This window comes from Marmota monax, unplaced genomic scaffold (assembly GCF_021218885.2).
Source record: "Marmota monax isolate L192 unplaced genomic scaffold, Marmota_monax_Labrador192_F-V1.1 WCK01_AAM20220418_F8-fsc00157, whole genome shotgun sequence".
In the NCBI taxonomy this organism is placed as follows: Eukaryota; Metazoa; Chordata; class Mammalia; order Rodentia; family Sciuridae; genus Marmota; species Marmota monax.
The window spans coordinates 1,764,236-1,781,905 of record NW_026694573.1 but is presented as its reverse complement, the minus strand read 5'-3'; the positions used below and the strand labels follow the sequence as shown (position 1 = coordinate 1,781,905).

At 42.2% G+C, this 17,670-nt stretch overlaps 1 protein-coding gene across 4 annotated transcripts in view; it reads left to right on the top strand.

Annotated features, from left to right (window-relative positions):
• Positions 1-17,670, top strand: part of Crkl (CRK like proto-oncogene, adaptor protein) — a 42,403-nt gene that overhangs the window by 18,769 nt on the left and 5,964 nt on the right. The window contains exon 3 of one of the 4 annotated variants that reach the window (XM_046421226.2): positions 9,519-13,147. The exons of the other annotated variants lie outside the window; for them this stretch is intronic. Coding sequence (XP_046277182.1) covers positions 9,519-9,653 — 135 coding nt within the window. The 3' untranslated portion in view covers positions 9,654-13,147. Of the gene's footprint in view, positions 1-9,518; positions 13,148-17,670 lie in introns of those variants that run through there. 4 annotated transcript variants of the gene reach the window in all.

The following is a 17,670-nucleotide window of genomic DNA, read 5'->3' as shown; positions in this document are numbered from 1 at the left end:
ACCAAGGGCAATTTCCCACGGGTCTACATCCTAGCCCTTTTGAATTTTTTGCAAAGTTGCTAAAGCTGGCCTCGAACTTTTTTTTTTTTTTAATAGTTGTAGATGTACAGCATGCCTTTATTTGTTTAATTTTTAATGCAGTGCTAAGGATAGAACCCAGTGGCTCACATGTGCTAGGCAAGTGCTCTGCCACTGAGCTACACAGCCCTAGCCGTTGAAATTTTGGTCCTTCTGGTTTAGTTTCCTGAGTTGCTGGGATTATAGGTGTGTTCCACCTAACTGGTGTCAATCTTTTGAGTTTGGCTTTCCAAAGTTCTATAGTATAATTTCCTTCACTACTGGCCTGGAATTCTTAGTTTTCTACTTACCAATTAATGTTTCATTTGTTGGAATTAAATTTACATTAGCGGGGCTGGGGATGTGGCTCAAGCAGTGGCATGCTCGCCTGGGATGCGTGCGGCCCAGGTTCGATCCTCAGCACCACACACAAAACAAAGATGTTGTGTCTGCCGAAAACTAAAAAATGAATATTAAAAAATTCTCTCTCTCTCTCTAAAAAAAAAAAATTTACATTAGCAGTTCCTTCATTGCTGCTTCTACTTACTGAGATGAAGTAGCCTACAAAGCAAATTTAGATTTCAGTGGTACTGGGTTTTTTGGTTTGTTTGTTTTTCCTCACAGGGATCAACGTGATTTCCTTAAGCTGGGTGACCTTATTTCCTGTAGTATTTTAGGTCTCTACAAGATGATTATGAAGCATCCCTAGGGGCCCATTCATGATCATAGCCTTCTTACAGTTTTTTTGTGGTTTGGTTTGGTTTGGTACCAGGGATTGCTGCTGAACTACATTCCCAACCCTTTTTATTTTTTGTGTTGCCCAAAGCTGGCCTTGAATTTGAGCTCCTCCTGTCTTAGCCTCCCCTGTCCTTGGGTTGGGATCACAGGTGTGTGATACCACACTCAACACATACAACTTTTTAAGTGAGAATCTGAGAGTCAGGCATGGTGGCCCAGGCCTGTAAATCCCATCATGTCAGGAGGCTGAGGCAGGAGGATCACAAGTTCAAAACACTTTAGCAAGAGACCCTGTCTCTAAAAGGTCATTATGAAGCATCTTACTCATCCCTAGAGGCCCATACATGATCACCCTGCCTCTAAATAAAGTACAAAATAGGGCTGGGGATGTGTTTGTTGAGTGCCCCTGAATTCAATCCCTGCTGTCCCCCGCCCCCAAACAAAATAAAAGAATAAGAATCTTCAGAAAATCCTTCAGAATTTAAGGTTCTAGGTGTTTTTGTTTGTTTGTTTAATATTTTACTTTTTAATTGTAGTTGGACACAATACCAATTTAGTTTTTATGTGGTGCAGAGGATCGAACCCAGGGTCTTGCACATGTTAGGCGAGGCTCTACTGCTGAGCTAATCCCAGCCCCCTTGTTTGTTTTTTAAAGAGACAGAATCTTGCTATGTTGCCTAGGCTGGTCCTGAACTCAGGAAATTCTCTTGCCTTAGCCTTCCAGTTATCTGGAGCTATTGGGTGTACAACACTGTTACCTGGCTCTTGTGGGTTTGGTTTTGTTTTTGGTGATGGGGGTTATTTTTTTTTCATGTTTTTAATAACACATTTTTCTTCTAGCATATCATATTCTCAATGAGTTATGAATCAAGAGATAGTGGTAGGTACTGGGGCTTTAATCCAGGGGCAGTCTTATCACTGAGCTACATTCTCAGCCCTTTTTATTTATTTATTTTTTTTATTTTGAGACAAAATAAAAGTTGGTGAGGCTGGTTTTGAACTTATAATCTTCCTACCTCTAGCCTCAAGATCAGATATATTTTCCCCAGGATGAGAGAGAATTATTTTTAAAAGATTTTTGTTTCTCTTAATGTGTAAATTGGGTGAAAATACAATGAAGTTGGGACCCTACATTGTTTCGGGCAAGGCCTGTTCCAGCCTAGTCCGATCATCCATTCATTTATTCATTCTTTCCTTCTTTTTTGGTACTGGGGATTTAACCCAGTAGTGCTTTACCACTGAGCTACATCACCCGGCCTATTTCATTTTAATATTTTGAGACAGGGTCTCACTAAGTTGTTTAGGACCTGATTAAGTTGCTGAGGTGGGCCTTGAACTTGCAATTCTATCTCTGCCTCCCAAGTAACTGTGATTACAGATATGCACTACCATGCTTTGCCAGTTTAGTCCTTTATGCTGACCTTCTCTGTTTTCTGTATCTGGTAATAGCTGTTGGGTAAGAAGAACCATCAGCAAGGGATCTCACAGTTTATTTTCATTCCAGTTCCAGGGGCAGGTGGTACCAACCTCATTTTTTTTTTTTTTTTAATACACTTAGAACTTGAGATTTGTATCATTTACTGGCAGTCTTCCAAGTAGTATGTGGCAGAACCCCGATTGCGCCAGTTTTTTGTTCGTTTTGTTTTCTTTCTCTTCTTGCAGTGCTGGGGTTTGAACCTGAGCCTCACACATGCTAGGCGAGTGCTCTGCCACTGAGTCCTCAGCCTTCCAAGTAGGATTACAGGTGTGCACCATGGCACCCAGATCATCAATTCTTTGTTTGGTATTTTTAAGCAATTTTCAGATGTAATTCACATCATATAGTTCATCCATTTAAAACAACAATTCAAGATTTGGCATGATTTAAAATGTGTATTAAAACACTGAGAAGGCAACCTACAAAACAGAAAAAGTATTTGGAAGTCATATCTGACAGAAATTGAATGTTTAGAATATGTAAAGAACTCCTAAAACAAACGGGCTGGGGTTGTGGCTCAGTGGTATAGAGTGCTTGCCTAGCATGTGTGTGGCACTGGGTTCGATTTTCAGTGCACATAAAAAAAATAAAATAAATATAGGTATTGTATCCATCTATAACTAATACAATTTTTTTTTTTAAATGGGCAAAGGACAGCACCGTGGTGCATTCCTATAATCCCAGCAACTTGGAAGGCTGAGGTAGGAGGTTTGCAGTTTTGATGCCAGCCTCGGCAATTTCACAAGACTCTGTCTCAAAATAAAAAAAAAAAAATGCAAAGGCTAGGAATGTACCTCCATGGTAGAATGCCCCTGGGTTCCGTTCCCAGTATTGTGTGTGTGTGTGTGTGTGTGTGTGTGTGATGAACTTTGAGTTTCTGTGTCTCCATATGATAATTCCATATTGTTTCAGTTAATGTGATTTCATGTAATAATTTTGAAATCTGAAATTTTTGAGTCCTCCATCTTTGTTGTTGTTTGCTTCTGAGAAATAGATCACTTTGTTGCAGGTATTTTTATTCTTTTGGATTATTATAAATGCAATTGTTTTCTTACTTACATATATAGAATCATACCTGATATCTGTATGTTGATCTTGTACCCTGCAACTTTGTTGAGTTTGTTTATTTTTATATTTTTCATGTGCAATCTTAGGGATTTTCTGTATATAGGATTATGTCCTATGAATAGAATTAATTAAATAACTAATTCGTTCATTGTAGTACTAGAAATTGAACCCACCAACACTGTTATCACTGAGCTACATCCCAGCCCTTTTTATTTTGCTAAATTGCTAATACTGTCCTCAAATTTATAATCCTCTTTCTTCGACCTCCAAAGCTGCTGGGATTACAGATATGCACCACCACTCCTAATTTCACTTCTTCCTTAAAACTTACATTCTCTTGCATCACAGCATAATGTCCTATGATTCCTTTGACCTCTGCCTCATTCTAAAATAAAATTCCTGTTTTCACAAGAACTGTTAACCAGTAAGCAGCCCTTTTGAACCTTGAAGGATAATAGAATTTATTTATTTGGTTCTGGAAATCAAAACCAAGTCTTTGTACATGCTAGACAAGCATTTTACCACTTAGCCACCCATTTCAGCTCCGATATTAGAAATTTTGAGGAAGAGACCCAGTTTTTAGTATTAAAAACAAGTTAGAGAGCTGGTCATGGTGATATATACTTATAATCCCAGCAACTTGAGAGGCTGAAGCAGGAGGATTGCAAGTTCAAGGCAGGCTTCAGCAACTTAGCAAGGCACTAAGTAACTTAGTGAGACCTTGATTCGAAATAAAAAGTAAAAAAGGACTGGGAATATATCTCAGTGGTAAAGTGCCCCTGAGTAAAGTGCCCCTTCAGTACAAAATGAATAAATAAATGCCTGTTAGAGCTGGTGTGCCTATAATTCCAGCTATTGGGAAGACTGAAGCAGGAGGATTGCAAATTTGAGGCCAGCCTCAGTAATTTTAGAGAATGCAATCTGAGAATATCAGTATGGGATGTGAACGCTGGTAGGGAAGCATAAAAACATTGTGACAACCAGTATTTTGGCCTTCCAGGGCCTTGACTACTCCACAAATCAAGTGCCAGAAGTCAGATGGTAGTTATTCCTAGGATACACTCTGGACTAGAGGGATGAAGGAAACTACTGCTGACAGCAGGAAGTTCATGCCCTCTTGCCTTCTCTTTGCATGGTCTTCACTAGACAAAGAACAGGACTTTGTATTTGCTTCCTGGTCAACAGTTTGTTGATCCTAGTATATATGCTCAAATGTTTATTTCCCAATTTCAAATGTAGATAGATAAAAACATAACCATTTTGACATTCCTGTCCTGTCCTGTTCCTGTTCTTTCTTTCTAGTGCTATGGATGGAACCTAGGGCCTCATACATGCCAGACTTGTGCTCTACCACTGGGGCTACTTTCCCTTTGGACAATTCTAATAATGATTCGGATTGTCCTGTTTTTGTTTTTGTTTTTTTTTTTGAAGTTGTAGATGGACAGAATGCCTTTATTTTATTTATTTTTATGTGGTGCTGAGGATCGAACCCAGTGCCTCACTCATGCTAGGCAAGCGCTCTACCAATCAGCCCCAGCCCTAGATTGTCCTGTGTTTTTTTTTGTTTTTTTTTTTTTAGTATTTGGTGGACACAACATCTTTGTTTGTATGTGGTGCTGAGGATCGAACCTGGGCCGCATGCATGCCAGGCGAGTGCGCTACCGCTTGAGCCACACCCCCAGCCCAGATTGTCCTGTTTTATATGGTGAAAATTTATAAAGATGGTTTTTCAGTTATATGCCTCCTCTTGGTCTATTGATAGGGTCAGTGACATCTTCCAGACTTAAGTTTACTCTTTGAACCAGGTTGATACCCAACCACTTCAAGATTGATCTGCCCTCTAAATTGAGTGTGATACTTAAAAGATGTCCTGAGTATTATATAGCCTGCTGCCCACAATTCTGTACAATCCTGACTGTAGATCAGCTTCTTCCACAATTCTATCAAATAGCACTCAATCTCTGATTCTAACAGCCATTTTTCTGCTCTATTCATTATTCCTTGTTCTAGTATAAGACAGTGTCCTTCCTCTGGATTCATAGCAAAAGGAAAGAAAGAAACTCTTGCAAGGCCAGAATGGCCGTTGGAAAACTCAAAACCATTCTTTTTTTCCTAGGTTACTCTTTGACCTCTGTTGCAGGTCCAAGTTCTCTCTGTTGAAGCAATAGCTTCTTGCTCCTGAGCTCTGTAGTGTCGATTTAGTACTGCTGTTTTTATACTGTGTTGCTACATAACAAACAATGAGTATCTGCCATGTCATATTTCTATAGTGGATTATTTATTGTCCATTCCACAATGGACAAAACTTTTTTTGAGGATAGGAACTGACCTGTTCATTTTACAAGCAGTAGAAATTTAGTAACTTTTATTAAATTGATTAGTTAGGATTTGTGGAGAATATCCTGTAAAGAATGCCAGAGTCACCAATTAACTGAGGTATGACTATTCCTGGCAAGTTTCAATACGTGCTTTAACTCAGTCTTCTCATTGTCTTCCTCAGCTGCTGTATCTATCACAATTTATAAGACTTGTGTTTTCAGGCCTCCCCTCATCTCTCATTCACAAATGCTATTTTTCCTGTCCCCTCCTCATTTCTGAAGGCTACTTTGTGACTGATAAGGTTGATAACCTTGCTTGACTGATTCCCACTCTTCCCTTGGTGCTTCCAAAGGGCATGGCCAGCAGAGGGACCTCTATTCAGGAATCTCCACTCTAATAATAATTACCATCTACTTTCTTGGGTGTTCTAGTTAATAGTTCCCATGTCATATTTCATTTAAATATTGTAAGAGCCTTCTAAAGTCAGAAGGAAACTGACTTGGGGTCACTTAAGCAGTGTGCTGCAGTCACAGAGCCACTAAAAATGGCAGAACTAGGACTTTCAGACAGTTCTGTTATGCTTTAAAGCTCATGATGGACTGCTTCACTGTTGCCACTTTATATTTGTTCTAAGGAGATCAAAGTTTTTGTAGATCTTAGATCTTATTTTTATTTAGGTATGTCTTACATTCAAGTTGTGTCTTTATGTATCCTCAGTACACAATGTAGAACATAGCCCGGGGCTCTAAGCAGAGTAAACATCTTATCTGCAAAGACTACTGGGAGCTGCCTGAAGGGCCTTCATGTGTTCTTTGTTTGCATTAGAGGCTTCAAGGGGACCTTTGAGTAGTCTTTAGGACTTGTTTGATTTTGTTAAGAGTCACTTATGTTTCTGTCTTCAACTGTGAAAAAAAAGATCTGAGATTTCTTGGTATTAGCTTGGTGATTCCAGGCAAAAGCCAGGAACGTGAGAGGTTTTTATTTATTTATTTTTGTCGTGCTGGGGATGGAGTCCAGGACATCATTTATGCTAGGCAAGAACTCGACTGCTAAGCTACATCCACAGTCCTGGAATGTGATTTTTTAACTTCTTGAGATGTTAAAAGTATAATGGCATATCCTTGCACCTGTCATATAGTCTATATCTGGGAAAGAGCTTGGCAAATTTGAGAAATAGAAAAGAAGCCAGTGTGATTGGAGGGGAAAGGCAGAGTGGCATGGAATGAGGTGGCAGAGCCAGATTAGGCAGAACCATGAAGATCAGAGTGTAGAAAGAAGGAGTTAGAGGGGGTTTAAATAGCAAAGCAGTGATTTAGTTTTGTTTGTATTTTAAAAGATCAATCTTTCTGTTCTAAGGCCCTTAAACCAGCAACTTGTGCCCTTAAGAACCTTGCTTAACTGCTTGGCTGTTTATACCCAGCATCAGGTATATGGGCCTACTAGTTTCTAATCTTTTCCCTAATTCTTATACTTTCCCAGAAACTAGTTTGTAAGAGATTCATAACATACACAGAGTGCAGGATGATTCAGCAGTTTCCCTCCTTCAGAGGACCATATGGTAGTGGTATGCATTAGCAGTGAAGAGGGGACTGTAGAAGAGCAGAGAGAGAATGGAGCTTCACTGGGCATGTCTGCCAGAATCTTGGAGGACAAGGTCCTGATCTCACAGAAGCTTGCTTTCTACAAGTATCAGTGGGAACTCAACTGGTGGAATTACTTTACAGAATTCCACACAAAAGAGGACCAGAGGGAAAGGAGAGAGTGGGTGAAATCTTTGCCTTCAAGTGTCACAGAACATCAGAAAGGTAGAGCACTAGAATTGGGCCATCAGGAGGGTCTTGGTGAATGAGAGCAATAGCTGGAGGAAAGGAGGTTGGGAGTTGGGATGATTTGGCTCATGTAACATAGATGGTGGCAGATGGCTCAAAGCTTCATGGCTGGGTTGATAGAGCCAGATAGTGAGAGGCTGTGGGAAGGAACGTAAGGTGGGAGTGATTAGCAAGAGGTGAGAGCACATTCTCTTAGGCTGGTGGGATAAACTGACCCAAGAAGAGGTGGGAGAGGGCTGCTTGGGGTGGGGTTTTCAGGAAGGCAAGTTTTATTTTCTCAGATTTGCCATATATGTAACTTAGGTCAACTGAAATTAACAAACTTGAGGCAAGATATGTGTCTTTTGGGCACCTGGAATCTACCATTCCAAGTGTAGTGACCCACCTAGTAACCAGGAAAGGCAGATGTAATGCTTCCGAAGGCCTGTGTTAGAACCAATGCAGTGGCAGGCTCCTGGAGAACTGGCCTTCACGCTATATGGCCCCCAGCTGTGGCAGGTGGATTTCTAAATTTGCCTCCACAATTGATTTGTTAGACTGGGAGCAGAAGACGACTCTTTTCAAATGGAATATTACATGGAACCCAAATTACAACATGAAAATTTTATTTTTTTAGTGGTTCAATGAATTAAATTCAGGGCCTCAGGAATGCTCAGCATGTAATCTGCTGCTGAACTACCCATACCTAAGAATTGCTTTAAAAAGGAATTAGGGGGCTGGGGATGTGGCTCAAGCGATAATGCGCTCGCCTGGCATGCACGGGGCGCTGGGTTCAATCCTCAGCACCACATAAAATAAAGATGTGTCCACTGAAAACTGAAAAATAAATATTCAAAAAAATTCTCTTAAAAAAAGGAATTAGGGGGCTGGGATGTGGCTCAAGCAGTAGCGTGTTTGTTTGCCTGGCACGTGCGTGGCGCTGGGTTCGAACCTCAGCACCACATACAAATGAAAAATAAAGATGTGTCCACAGAAAAATTAAATATTAAAAAATTCTCTCTCTTTCTCTCTCTCTCAAAAAAAAAAGGAATTAGGAGGAGTTGGGAATATACCTCAGTAGTAGAGCACTTGCCTAGTATGCTTAAGGCCTTGGGTTTGATCCCCAGCACTAAAAAAAAAGAGGGGGATGGTAGTTTTGTATTGGGCAGGAAAAGTTGGAAATAACATTATGAATGGTAGATTTGGTCTTATTGCCCTCAGCATCCAGTTTATTTATGACTTTGTTTGTTGCAAGGGGTGGTAGGTTTTTGTTGTTGTTTACAAAACACAAAAATAGTTTTGTTTGTTTTTAAGCTTTGACCTTGCTATTTTGCAAGAAAAGCTTTTTTCCAAGGAAGGTCTACATTAAATTACCAAGGCAGTATGCCAAAAAGACTATAGAAAATTTGAATGTGCTTTTTATAATAACTTTATAAAATGTACTTTAAAAAAAAAAATTAGAGCCAGGTGCAGTGGTACACGCCTGTAATCCCAGCAGTTCTGGAGGCTGAGACAGGAGAATAGTGAGTTCAAAGCCAGCCTTAGCGATGGCAAGACACTAAGCAACTCAGTGAAACCCTGTCTCTAAATAAAATACAATATAGGACTAAGGATGTATCTCCGTGATAGAGTGCCACTGAGTTTCAGGTACCAAATAGACTTGGACCCTTAAAGCACCTTCCTAGAAGTCTGTGGATCTCCAGAACAGTTTGAAAACCACTTCCCAAATCAAATTCCTGCTTTCTCTTGATGAGCAGACCTTATCTGGTACCTATCCTCTGGCAGTAGGTAGAATTTCCATCACCCTGCATTTTAAGATGCTCAGAACTGGGCTTCACCCAGTGACTGCTCCATAAAGGGAGTAAGAATTGGACAGATCAGGGAGGCATCATTGCTGCTCAGAGTCTTGGTGACAATACTTCCGTCTGATATGAATTTGAGTAGAGCAGACATACTCTTGTTGGGAAAAAATTAATTTCTTTGGATAATGCTTGTGATTTTTCATATTTTCAGAGCAACACTAACTTTGTCTTCTTTCTTCATCCCTGTAGGTTGGTGACATTGTGAAAGTCACCAGAATGAATATAAATGGCCAGTGGGAAGGTGAGGTGAATGGGCGCAAAGGGCTTTTTCCTTTTACACACGTCAAAATCATTGACCCTCAAAACCCAGATGAAAATGAGTGATTGCTGTTGCCCTGTTTTCTGCTGCTTCGTTGTTCTGCCTGTCATAGTCTCCTTTGAAGTGGGAAAGCATTCTCTCTCATAGGCAGGTTACACTGCATTGCCAATGTCCAGCTTTCTGCAGACTGGCGATCTCTCATACACATTTGGAATGCACACAGCGGCTGTCTCCTGGCATCTGTATTATAGTCGTATTGTCAGAGTAGCCGATTTTAGAGTTTTTTGGATCATAAACTGGAAATGCTGGTGGAAGCACACATGTGGAGAGAAGCTGACAAGGAAAGGGTCTTCCTTCTCATCGCTGCCCTGTTTGTACTTGGGACTGATTCTGTCGTGTTCATCAGAGAAAGCTTGAGGCCGTAGTGAGAGATCCTGCATGTCACTGTTCCACAAAATGGTGGCTCCACCACCAACTTGTTTTTCTTGAACAACACAGGAAGTGAACATTAAGGAAGAGAGAATTCTGTCCTAGGCACCCTGCCCCCGGCCCCCAAATCTGGCTTTTTTTTCATTTTCTTTTGGTTTGGTTTGGTTTTGGAAGACTAATTGGACTTGTGTGTTCTGAACAGATTTTTAAGTAGCAGGTTGGATTTTTGTGATAGTCCAGGGAATGGCACTGCCTCTGAGCTTCTAAATTGAAGCTGCTGTAACTAAAGGAATATGAAAAGAACAACTCTGAAGTGTAAAGGCCTTTATTGTCTTGGTTGTCAGTAGTACCTTGTTTTACCATGTAGAAAATAACACAATAAATCAGCAGTCAGTGGTGGGCCAAGCTATGTACACAGGCCTCTTGGATTAGTTTGTCCCCAAAAACATTAGAGTCAGAGGTAATTTGGGGGAAAGCCTTTGCTTACCTTGTTTGCCAGTGATGGGTGGGGGTGGGCGTGGGGTTGAACATTTGGTTAATTTTCTGTCCCAATTTTCAGTAAATGTACCCCTTTAAGTTATATGACTTAAATTTCTTTTAAAAGTGAGGTTAATAGAATCATTGAATTTCATTCACTGAAGCCTACCCAGTCCTTGATGCCCCAGCTCAATCTTCCTGGGCTGCTGGAGAAAGATGGTGCTGATGCTTCCAAATAAAGGAAATGCTAACTGGAAATTGGTTCATTCACTTGAGGTCTAGTGTTATAGTGACTAGGAAGAACTCTTAACCAGTTTACCATTAACCATTTGTTACTTTATTGTTATTAAAGTATTTTCCTATTAGCTAAAAGAGACCTGTTTTTTATACAAGCCAGCTCTGGTACAAGTGTGGGACTGATGTCTGCTGAGCATGACAGATAAGAATTCTGGAACCTTTACGTAGTTCATTCTGCTCTCCCTCTGGACCCTAATGAAGACAAGCTCAGCTCAAAGTGAATACTGCAGAAATGTAGCAGCAACCTAAAGAGTAATTCTAGCATTTATGGGGCATCTGCTGCAACTATAGCCCTATCTCTGGAAGCGCTTAGGTTTTGAGGTTCAGAGTAATGTATTCTGGTGACAGAATCAGCAAAACAACCAGTTTTCCATTTCTTTATTACTTTGTCTTTAAATCAGGCTGATAACTGCCATATTAAAGAATCTTAAGAGTCTTCCTGTGACAAAATAACAATCAGTTGGAAAAAATACCACTGTGGCTGTCTGTCTGGTTTTCCTAGAAAATGCTTAAGAGATCAGCTTCCTACCCAATGAGAAATGTGGCCACCTCTTACAGTTGCCTTTTCTGGCCAAGTCCGTTTAGTGGGCTTGTTCTAAGTTCAGGCTCAGCCTTACACCCACAGGTAGTGGGAGTATGACAAAATCCCTACACTGCCTAGAAATACTGCTTGCCTTTCAGCCCATGACCTGGTTCCACCCTGCCTTCTTGGCTCCTGCATCTGAGTGGAGTGTCTAGCCTTGATCAAAGAGGGCACAAACCCTAAGAACTTTTAAAAACAGATATAGCTGAAGGGCTTGTCACCTTTTGATTGTAACAGTCGGCTCCGAGTACAAGTAGTAAATGGCCATTTTAGAAAGCAGGGTTTCCTTTCAGCCAGGTCTACCGACCAATAGCAAGATCCACCCTGTAGGATGTGCTTCAGAATCAAAACACTCCACAAACATGGAGTTTGTTTCCATAAAGAATTACTTTAGCCAATATAAATGTCTCCAGGGTTACCTAGGAGATTGAGAGCTCAATCCAGAATAGGTCTTTTGAGTTCTGAGCTCTCAAGATGTGTGCCAAAAGTAGTAACTTTTTGACTTGAGAACCTTATCAGTTTTGTTTTGTTTTTTTAATTAGGTGGAGAAATTCTATTTTTCACACCAAATAGTGGAAAGCAGCACCTTTGCCCTGGCTTCAGTGCCTTGGTTCTCACTAGTCTAGGAAAATGTTCATGCTTCATAGAGCACTGCAAATTTGATGCAGGGGTGGGCTTCCTTTTTTAACTATTCATTATTGTTACCTGCTCTGCTTTCCTGTGTTGTAGAAGATGTTAATGGAAAATAATTTAAATTAACTCACTATGATTTTTCACCTGGGAAGGAAACAAATTATGTACTAGAAGGTATTGATAGTCTGATTAAAAACTTACTTGTCCTGGAAAGGACCTCCACTACAGGAGTCATCCTTATTATTTGTGCGCTGTTTGGTAACCACCTGACAACATGGTTAACAAAGAGGGTGCATTGATCAGCTGCTGTTGGTGACTTTGGCCGCCCAGACTCAACACCTTCTGTGCTCATGGAAAGGAGGAAAGGACTGCTGCACCCTCCTTGGATCTTTGCACCCCTGGCACTGTGCTGGCCTTCCTTTACAGCTGTTTACAGACAAGACAGGCCTGAAACAAGACGGCCACTGCTCTTGTAACATTTGCTCAGAGGAATATGAACATTTTATTTTTAGAAAAGGGATGATGTGTTTTTGTGCCAGGTGTTTATAATTTAATCCTTTAATATTATGTTCATTAACCTCTTAAAATGAGTGAATTCTTGATTGTTTTAACACAGTACCTAAGACTAATGCTTTCTGTGGACATCACTGAGCTCTGCCTCAAACTCCACCCATTGGGACCGGAGAGCCATGTCCCTGGTAACTGCTGTCAGTGTGAACACTGAGCTGGTTGTATGTTCTAAAGGAGTAGAAGGACAGTTCTCTGAGACAGGATCGTTGTCCCTGCAGGAGGAACAGTGGCCTTGCTTCCTGACGGTCTTCACTGTGTGTTTTAAAACAACAACGTAAAACTCTTTTGACCTGTAACTTAAAGATCATAAACTTCAGGCAATAATATTTTCTCTGTAAGCTTTTAAAATTATTTTTGGGGATCATAGCTTGTTTTATTTTGTGCTATAAAATTAACAGTATTAAATGACTTATATTCTTAGAATACATTGAGTGTCTTTTCTTAACAGATTAGTGCCTTTTTATTTTTGTATTCCATTTTACGTTTCTGGTCCCAGCATCAAAACCCTTGTTTCCATGGCCTGTTTGTACATTGTCTCAATAAAATTTGCATCAGCCGGTGGTGGTGGCAGCTTTGGTGTTTCAGTGTCTACTCAGTCAGCTCCTACCAAGTTCCCCAGCCGTTAAGCAATGGTGAAATCCCTTGTGTTCCTCAGAGCCCTCCTCCCCCTGTGCTGCTGCCACTGCCACACAAAAGCACCCCCTTTCCCAAACTCTGATATTTGGTTCCTCTCTCCAAAAGAGAAAAAGAATCTTTTCCCATTGTATGGGTATAGTGGGTGCTATAGGAGAGCCTGGTGCTCATTCTTGAGGCAGTGGTTCCTGTGTGTTGTACCACCATGGAGAAATTGGGTGTTTTGGGGTGTTTTTCCTTCTGGGGACCCATATCTGAAGGCTTCTGTTAACTATTTGTTGAGCATAAGCTAACCAGAATTAAATGGTTTCAAGCAGAAGTCCTGGAAAGCAAGTAGCCCTATCCTAGGCGGGGAAGGATATTTGTTCAGCTTTTTTTTTTGGGGGGGGGGACTGGGGACTGAACCCAGGGGTGCTTAAAACACTAAGCCACATTCCCAGCCCTAGTTGTAGATAGACACAATACCTTTATTTTACTTATTTATTTATGTGGTGTTAAGGATTGAACCCTGTGCCTCACACATTAGGCAAGTACTCTCCCACTGAGCCACAACCCCAGCCCCTCCTAGCCCTTTTTTATATTTTATTAGAATTAGAGACAGGGTCTTGCTTAGTTGCTTAGGGTCTTGTTAAGATACTAAGGCAGGCTTACAACTCATGATCCTCCTGCCTCAGCCTCCCAAGCCATTGGGATTACAGGCATGTGCAACCTGACCTATCCTGTCTGGCTTTCTTAAATACAAATCCTTTTCTGTTTCTGTTAAATATGATCCTCCTGATGAACTTTGAGGGAACTTCAAGGGACACTTGAGGTGTTGGTGAGCCCTCTGACCTCCTTTAAAGGCTTATATATCCTTCAGCCAGGGTTCTGTCCCCCACATCCCTGTTATCTTTGACTTCCCTTTATTCTGGTGACTATTAGTATTGAGAAGTCCTTATTTTATGTGTGTGTATGTGTGCATGCACACAATACTAGGGATTAAGTCCAGGATTGTTCCACCACTGAGCCACATCCCCAGCCCTTTTTCTTTTTTACTTTGAGGCAGGGGCTCCTTAAGTGCCACAGCAGGCCTCAAAATTAGCAATCCTTCTAACCTCAGCCTCCCAAATTGCTGGGATTATAGGTGTGTGCTATTATTGTGCATGCTGAAAAATCCAAATTTTCTTATGGTAAAATCTCGGTGCCAGTCTGTATGCTGCTAAAATATAGGGATTGAAACCACTGAATTACACACCCAGTTTTTAGTTTTTTGTTTTTAATAGTACCAGGGGTGCTTAACCATTGAGCCACAAATCCAGCCCCACCTCCCTTTAAAAAAAAAAATTAAATTTTGAGATAGGGTCTTGCTAAGTTGCTCACCTGGCTAAGTTGCTCTGACTGGGTTTGAACTGGTTATCTTCTTACCTCAGCCTTGTGAACCAGTTTTTTTGTTTTGTTTGGTACTGGGAATTGAACCCAGGGGCACTTTACCATTGAGCTATCCCAGCCTTTTTTAAAAATTTGAAACAGGGTCTGGCTTAGTTGCTGAGGTTGACCTGGAATTTGTGAGCCTCCTGCCTCAGCCTCCCAGTTGCTGGGATTACAGGTGTGTGCCACTCCAACCAGCAAATCATGACTAAAAATCAAAACTGTGAAGTTTTTCTGGAAGAAATAATACTCCAGAGACACCTATGAAGAAGTTTGTTTGGAGAGGTATGTCTTGGCCAACAATTTTGGGTTTCCTGTATGCCAATCCCTGGAAGTGGATCTAATGTATGGCTTTCCCTCCACCTGTCTCCCTGCTGCGAGGTAGCATTAACTTCAGAGGCCAGTGACCAGAGTTAGAAACCTTGACACCTCTAGGCTTCTCTCACAAAAACCATACAAACTGGTTCTCCCTTGAGGGCAGGTGTATCAGTGGAGGTTCACAAGAGCTGCACTACCTTAAGCTCTGTTGTGCTCTTGAGATCCAGCAGCACCTTGTCAAAAAGAAAAAGGGCTGGGGATGTAGCTCAGTGATGAAGCACCTTTGGGCTCAATCCCTACTATTGTGCCTGCACACATGCACACTGTTTGCAGTAAGCCCAGTCCAGTTCCAGAGAAATTCTTGCTTGCACATAAGTACAGGGAATCCAGGCCAGGAACTGCCTTGCTGTCTTAATGTGCCTTTCTCTTTTTTTGATCCAGATTGTCAGGACCTCACCCCTCTGCCTTTAACACCACTGGCCCTCCAGCAAGCACTGTGTTGATTTCATGAATCTGGGCACTGGAGGTTTTTAAAAATGGCAGTGAGGTTTGAGAACAACTGTGCCAGTGAATCGCTTCATTCTATGCTGCTTCAGGCTCCTGGAAACTATCTCCAAGGGGCTGTAGTCATATTCTGCCAGATGATGTTTTAGGGCACCGCTGAGATCTGCAGGTCTCTGAACTAGCCCAACCAGAGAACTGGGAGTGCGGCCACTGTTGCTGGATCCTGGCCCTGTGCGGGGTCAAGGTACTTTGTCCAGGCAATTCTCCTTATTCCCACTTGCCTTTATTGGGAGCGAGAGGAGGAGACCCCAAGGTCCGCATGGACCTGAGCACCATCCATCTGCAGTGCAGTGTGCCAGCTAAACTGGGATGGTATGAGGAGGACTGTGCTGAATGTGGGCTGCCACATGCAGGGTCCTTGAAGGCGTGCTCAGTACCTCCACTGATACACCTATCTTGGCACTGCTGCATCACCTGGACTTGGACCCCCGAACTCACTGGTTGGTTCTTGTGCCGGGCTCCTTGTCCTCCAGACCTCTTAAACTCAGCCCCTTGGCCCCAGATTGACTTGTCTGTCCCTGCTGGTGGTAGTCAAGATGTGGGGACCTCAAGAACTTGGTACCAGGAAGGCTGACATTGCATTTGGATGGGGTGAAACAGAAGTACCCTGGCCTGGACTGGGGTGGGGAAAGGGCAACCCTACGTAGGATGGAGAGCAATCAAGCTCTGGAGGCCCAGTTCTTTCTGGGTCTGCCTCAGACTCCAGAATGGATTTGACTGGTCTTGTGTACTCCAATGCGCTTGACTCCTGGCGTCCACAGAACTGAAGGACCTCAGAGATGGGGTTTTGCAGGGTTCGGCTGCCTCTGGAACCTGGCAGAACTGGCACATCTGCCTCTCTCCTGGTTGAGGGTCCCAGTAGTGGCTGCTGGGTGGGTGGGGTGGGGTGGAGAGTAGGAAGTGATGGAGATTGAGGTGAGGCCCAGCAACAGAGTTACCCTTCTCCCGCGCAGTTCCTGGGACCATTGCATTTGCCATTTCAGGTCTTAGACTTTCAGCCCTAAGTAACCTGTGTCCTTGTAACCCGAAGAGAGGCATAGGAGTGCCAGGCTCTACAAACGGGCATGGTGGCACACCAGCATCTCTGGAGGCTGAGGCAGAAGGATCGCAGGTTCAAAGCCTCAGGAATTCAGCAAGGCTGTAAGCAACCTGGTGACACCCTTTCTCAAAAATATTAAAAGGACTGGGTCTCGCCAGCTGCCCGCACTGACAAGATGAGCTGGGTTCAAAAGAGCTGGCTGCAACATTAAGCTAAGAAAATGTTGAGAAATCACACAATACAGAAGTACTTTTCATGTTGAGGATAAGATGGCTCTGCAACCTTAAGGGTCAACTTCTATGCTGAAAGGCATTGGAAAGAGCATGCACCCTGAATCTCTTTATTTTTATGGGGGGGCACCCATAAAAGAGATTCAATGGAATGTTCTTCACCAAATAAGGCAGGGGATAAGATTTCAAAGGTGGAGTCTTGCTTTGTGATGTCAGCAGATTGATTGACATCTTGGCAAGTCACACCCATTTCAGGTACTATGTGGGATCACAGAGTGAGGGGAGAGGCACACTTATATCACACAGACCAATCAGCGTGCAATGCCAGACCTGTTCCCTTATAGCTCCAATATGCATAGTTCATACACACAGCCTATGGGTGGCTTGTGACAGCTGGGGATGTGACTCTGGTTAAACATCCTTGGGTTTAATCCCTGGTACAAAAAAAAAAAAGAAAAGAAAAGCGGGGGGATGGACATTAAAATGGGCGTAGGCATCGGAGGGCTGGGAAGTGGGTTTGGCTAGGACAGAGATCCAAAGAGGGCAGTCCCCAGTCAGCTAGGGGGAAGCTGTGTAGCTGCAAAGTCCAGGAAACAGAGTGGATATTCTGCCCAGAAACTGCCTCTAAGGCAGGTACCAAGAGGAGCAAGGGACAGGGCTTCAAGCAGTGGGACCCAGCCAGGTTCCTGTGTGAGCCTTTTAGGAATGGTGAGTTTCAGCTCATCTGAGCTCAAGGATAGCTCAAAGGAATTTGAGGAGTTCTTAGGCATTACGACTGGAAGAAAAACAGCATGCAAAAGATGAATATGTATAACTGGCCCCAGACTTGCTCTGTTTCCCCTTAATCTTTCTAGAGTCATTCTGTAATATATAAGTAGATACATCTGTATATTCTTTTAAAA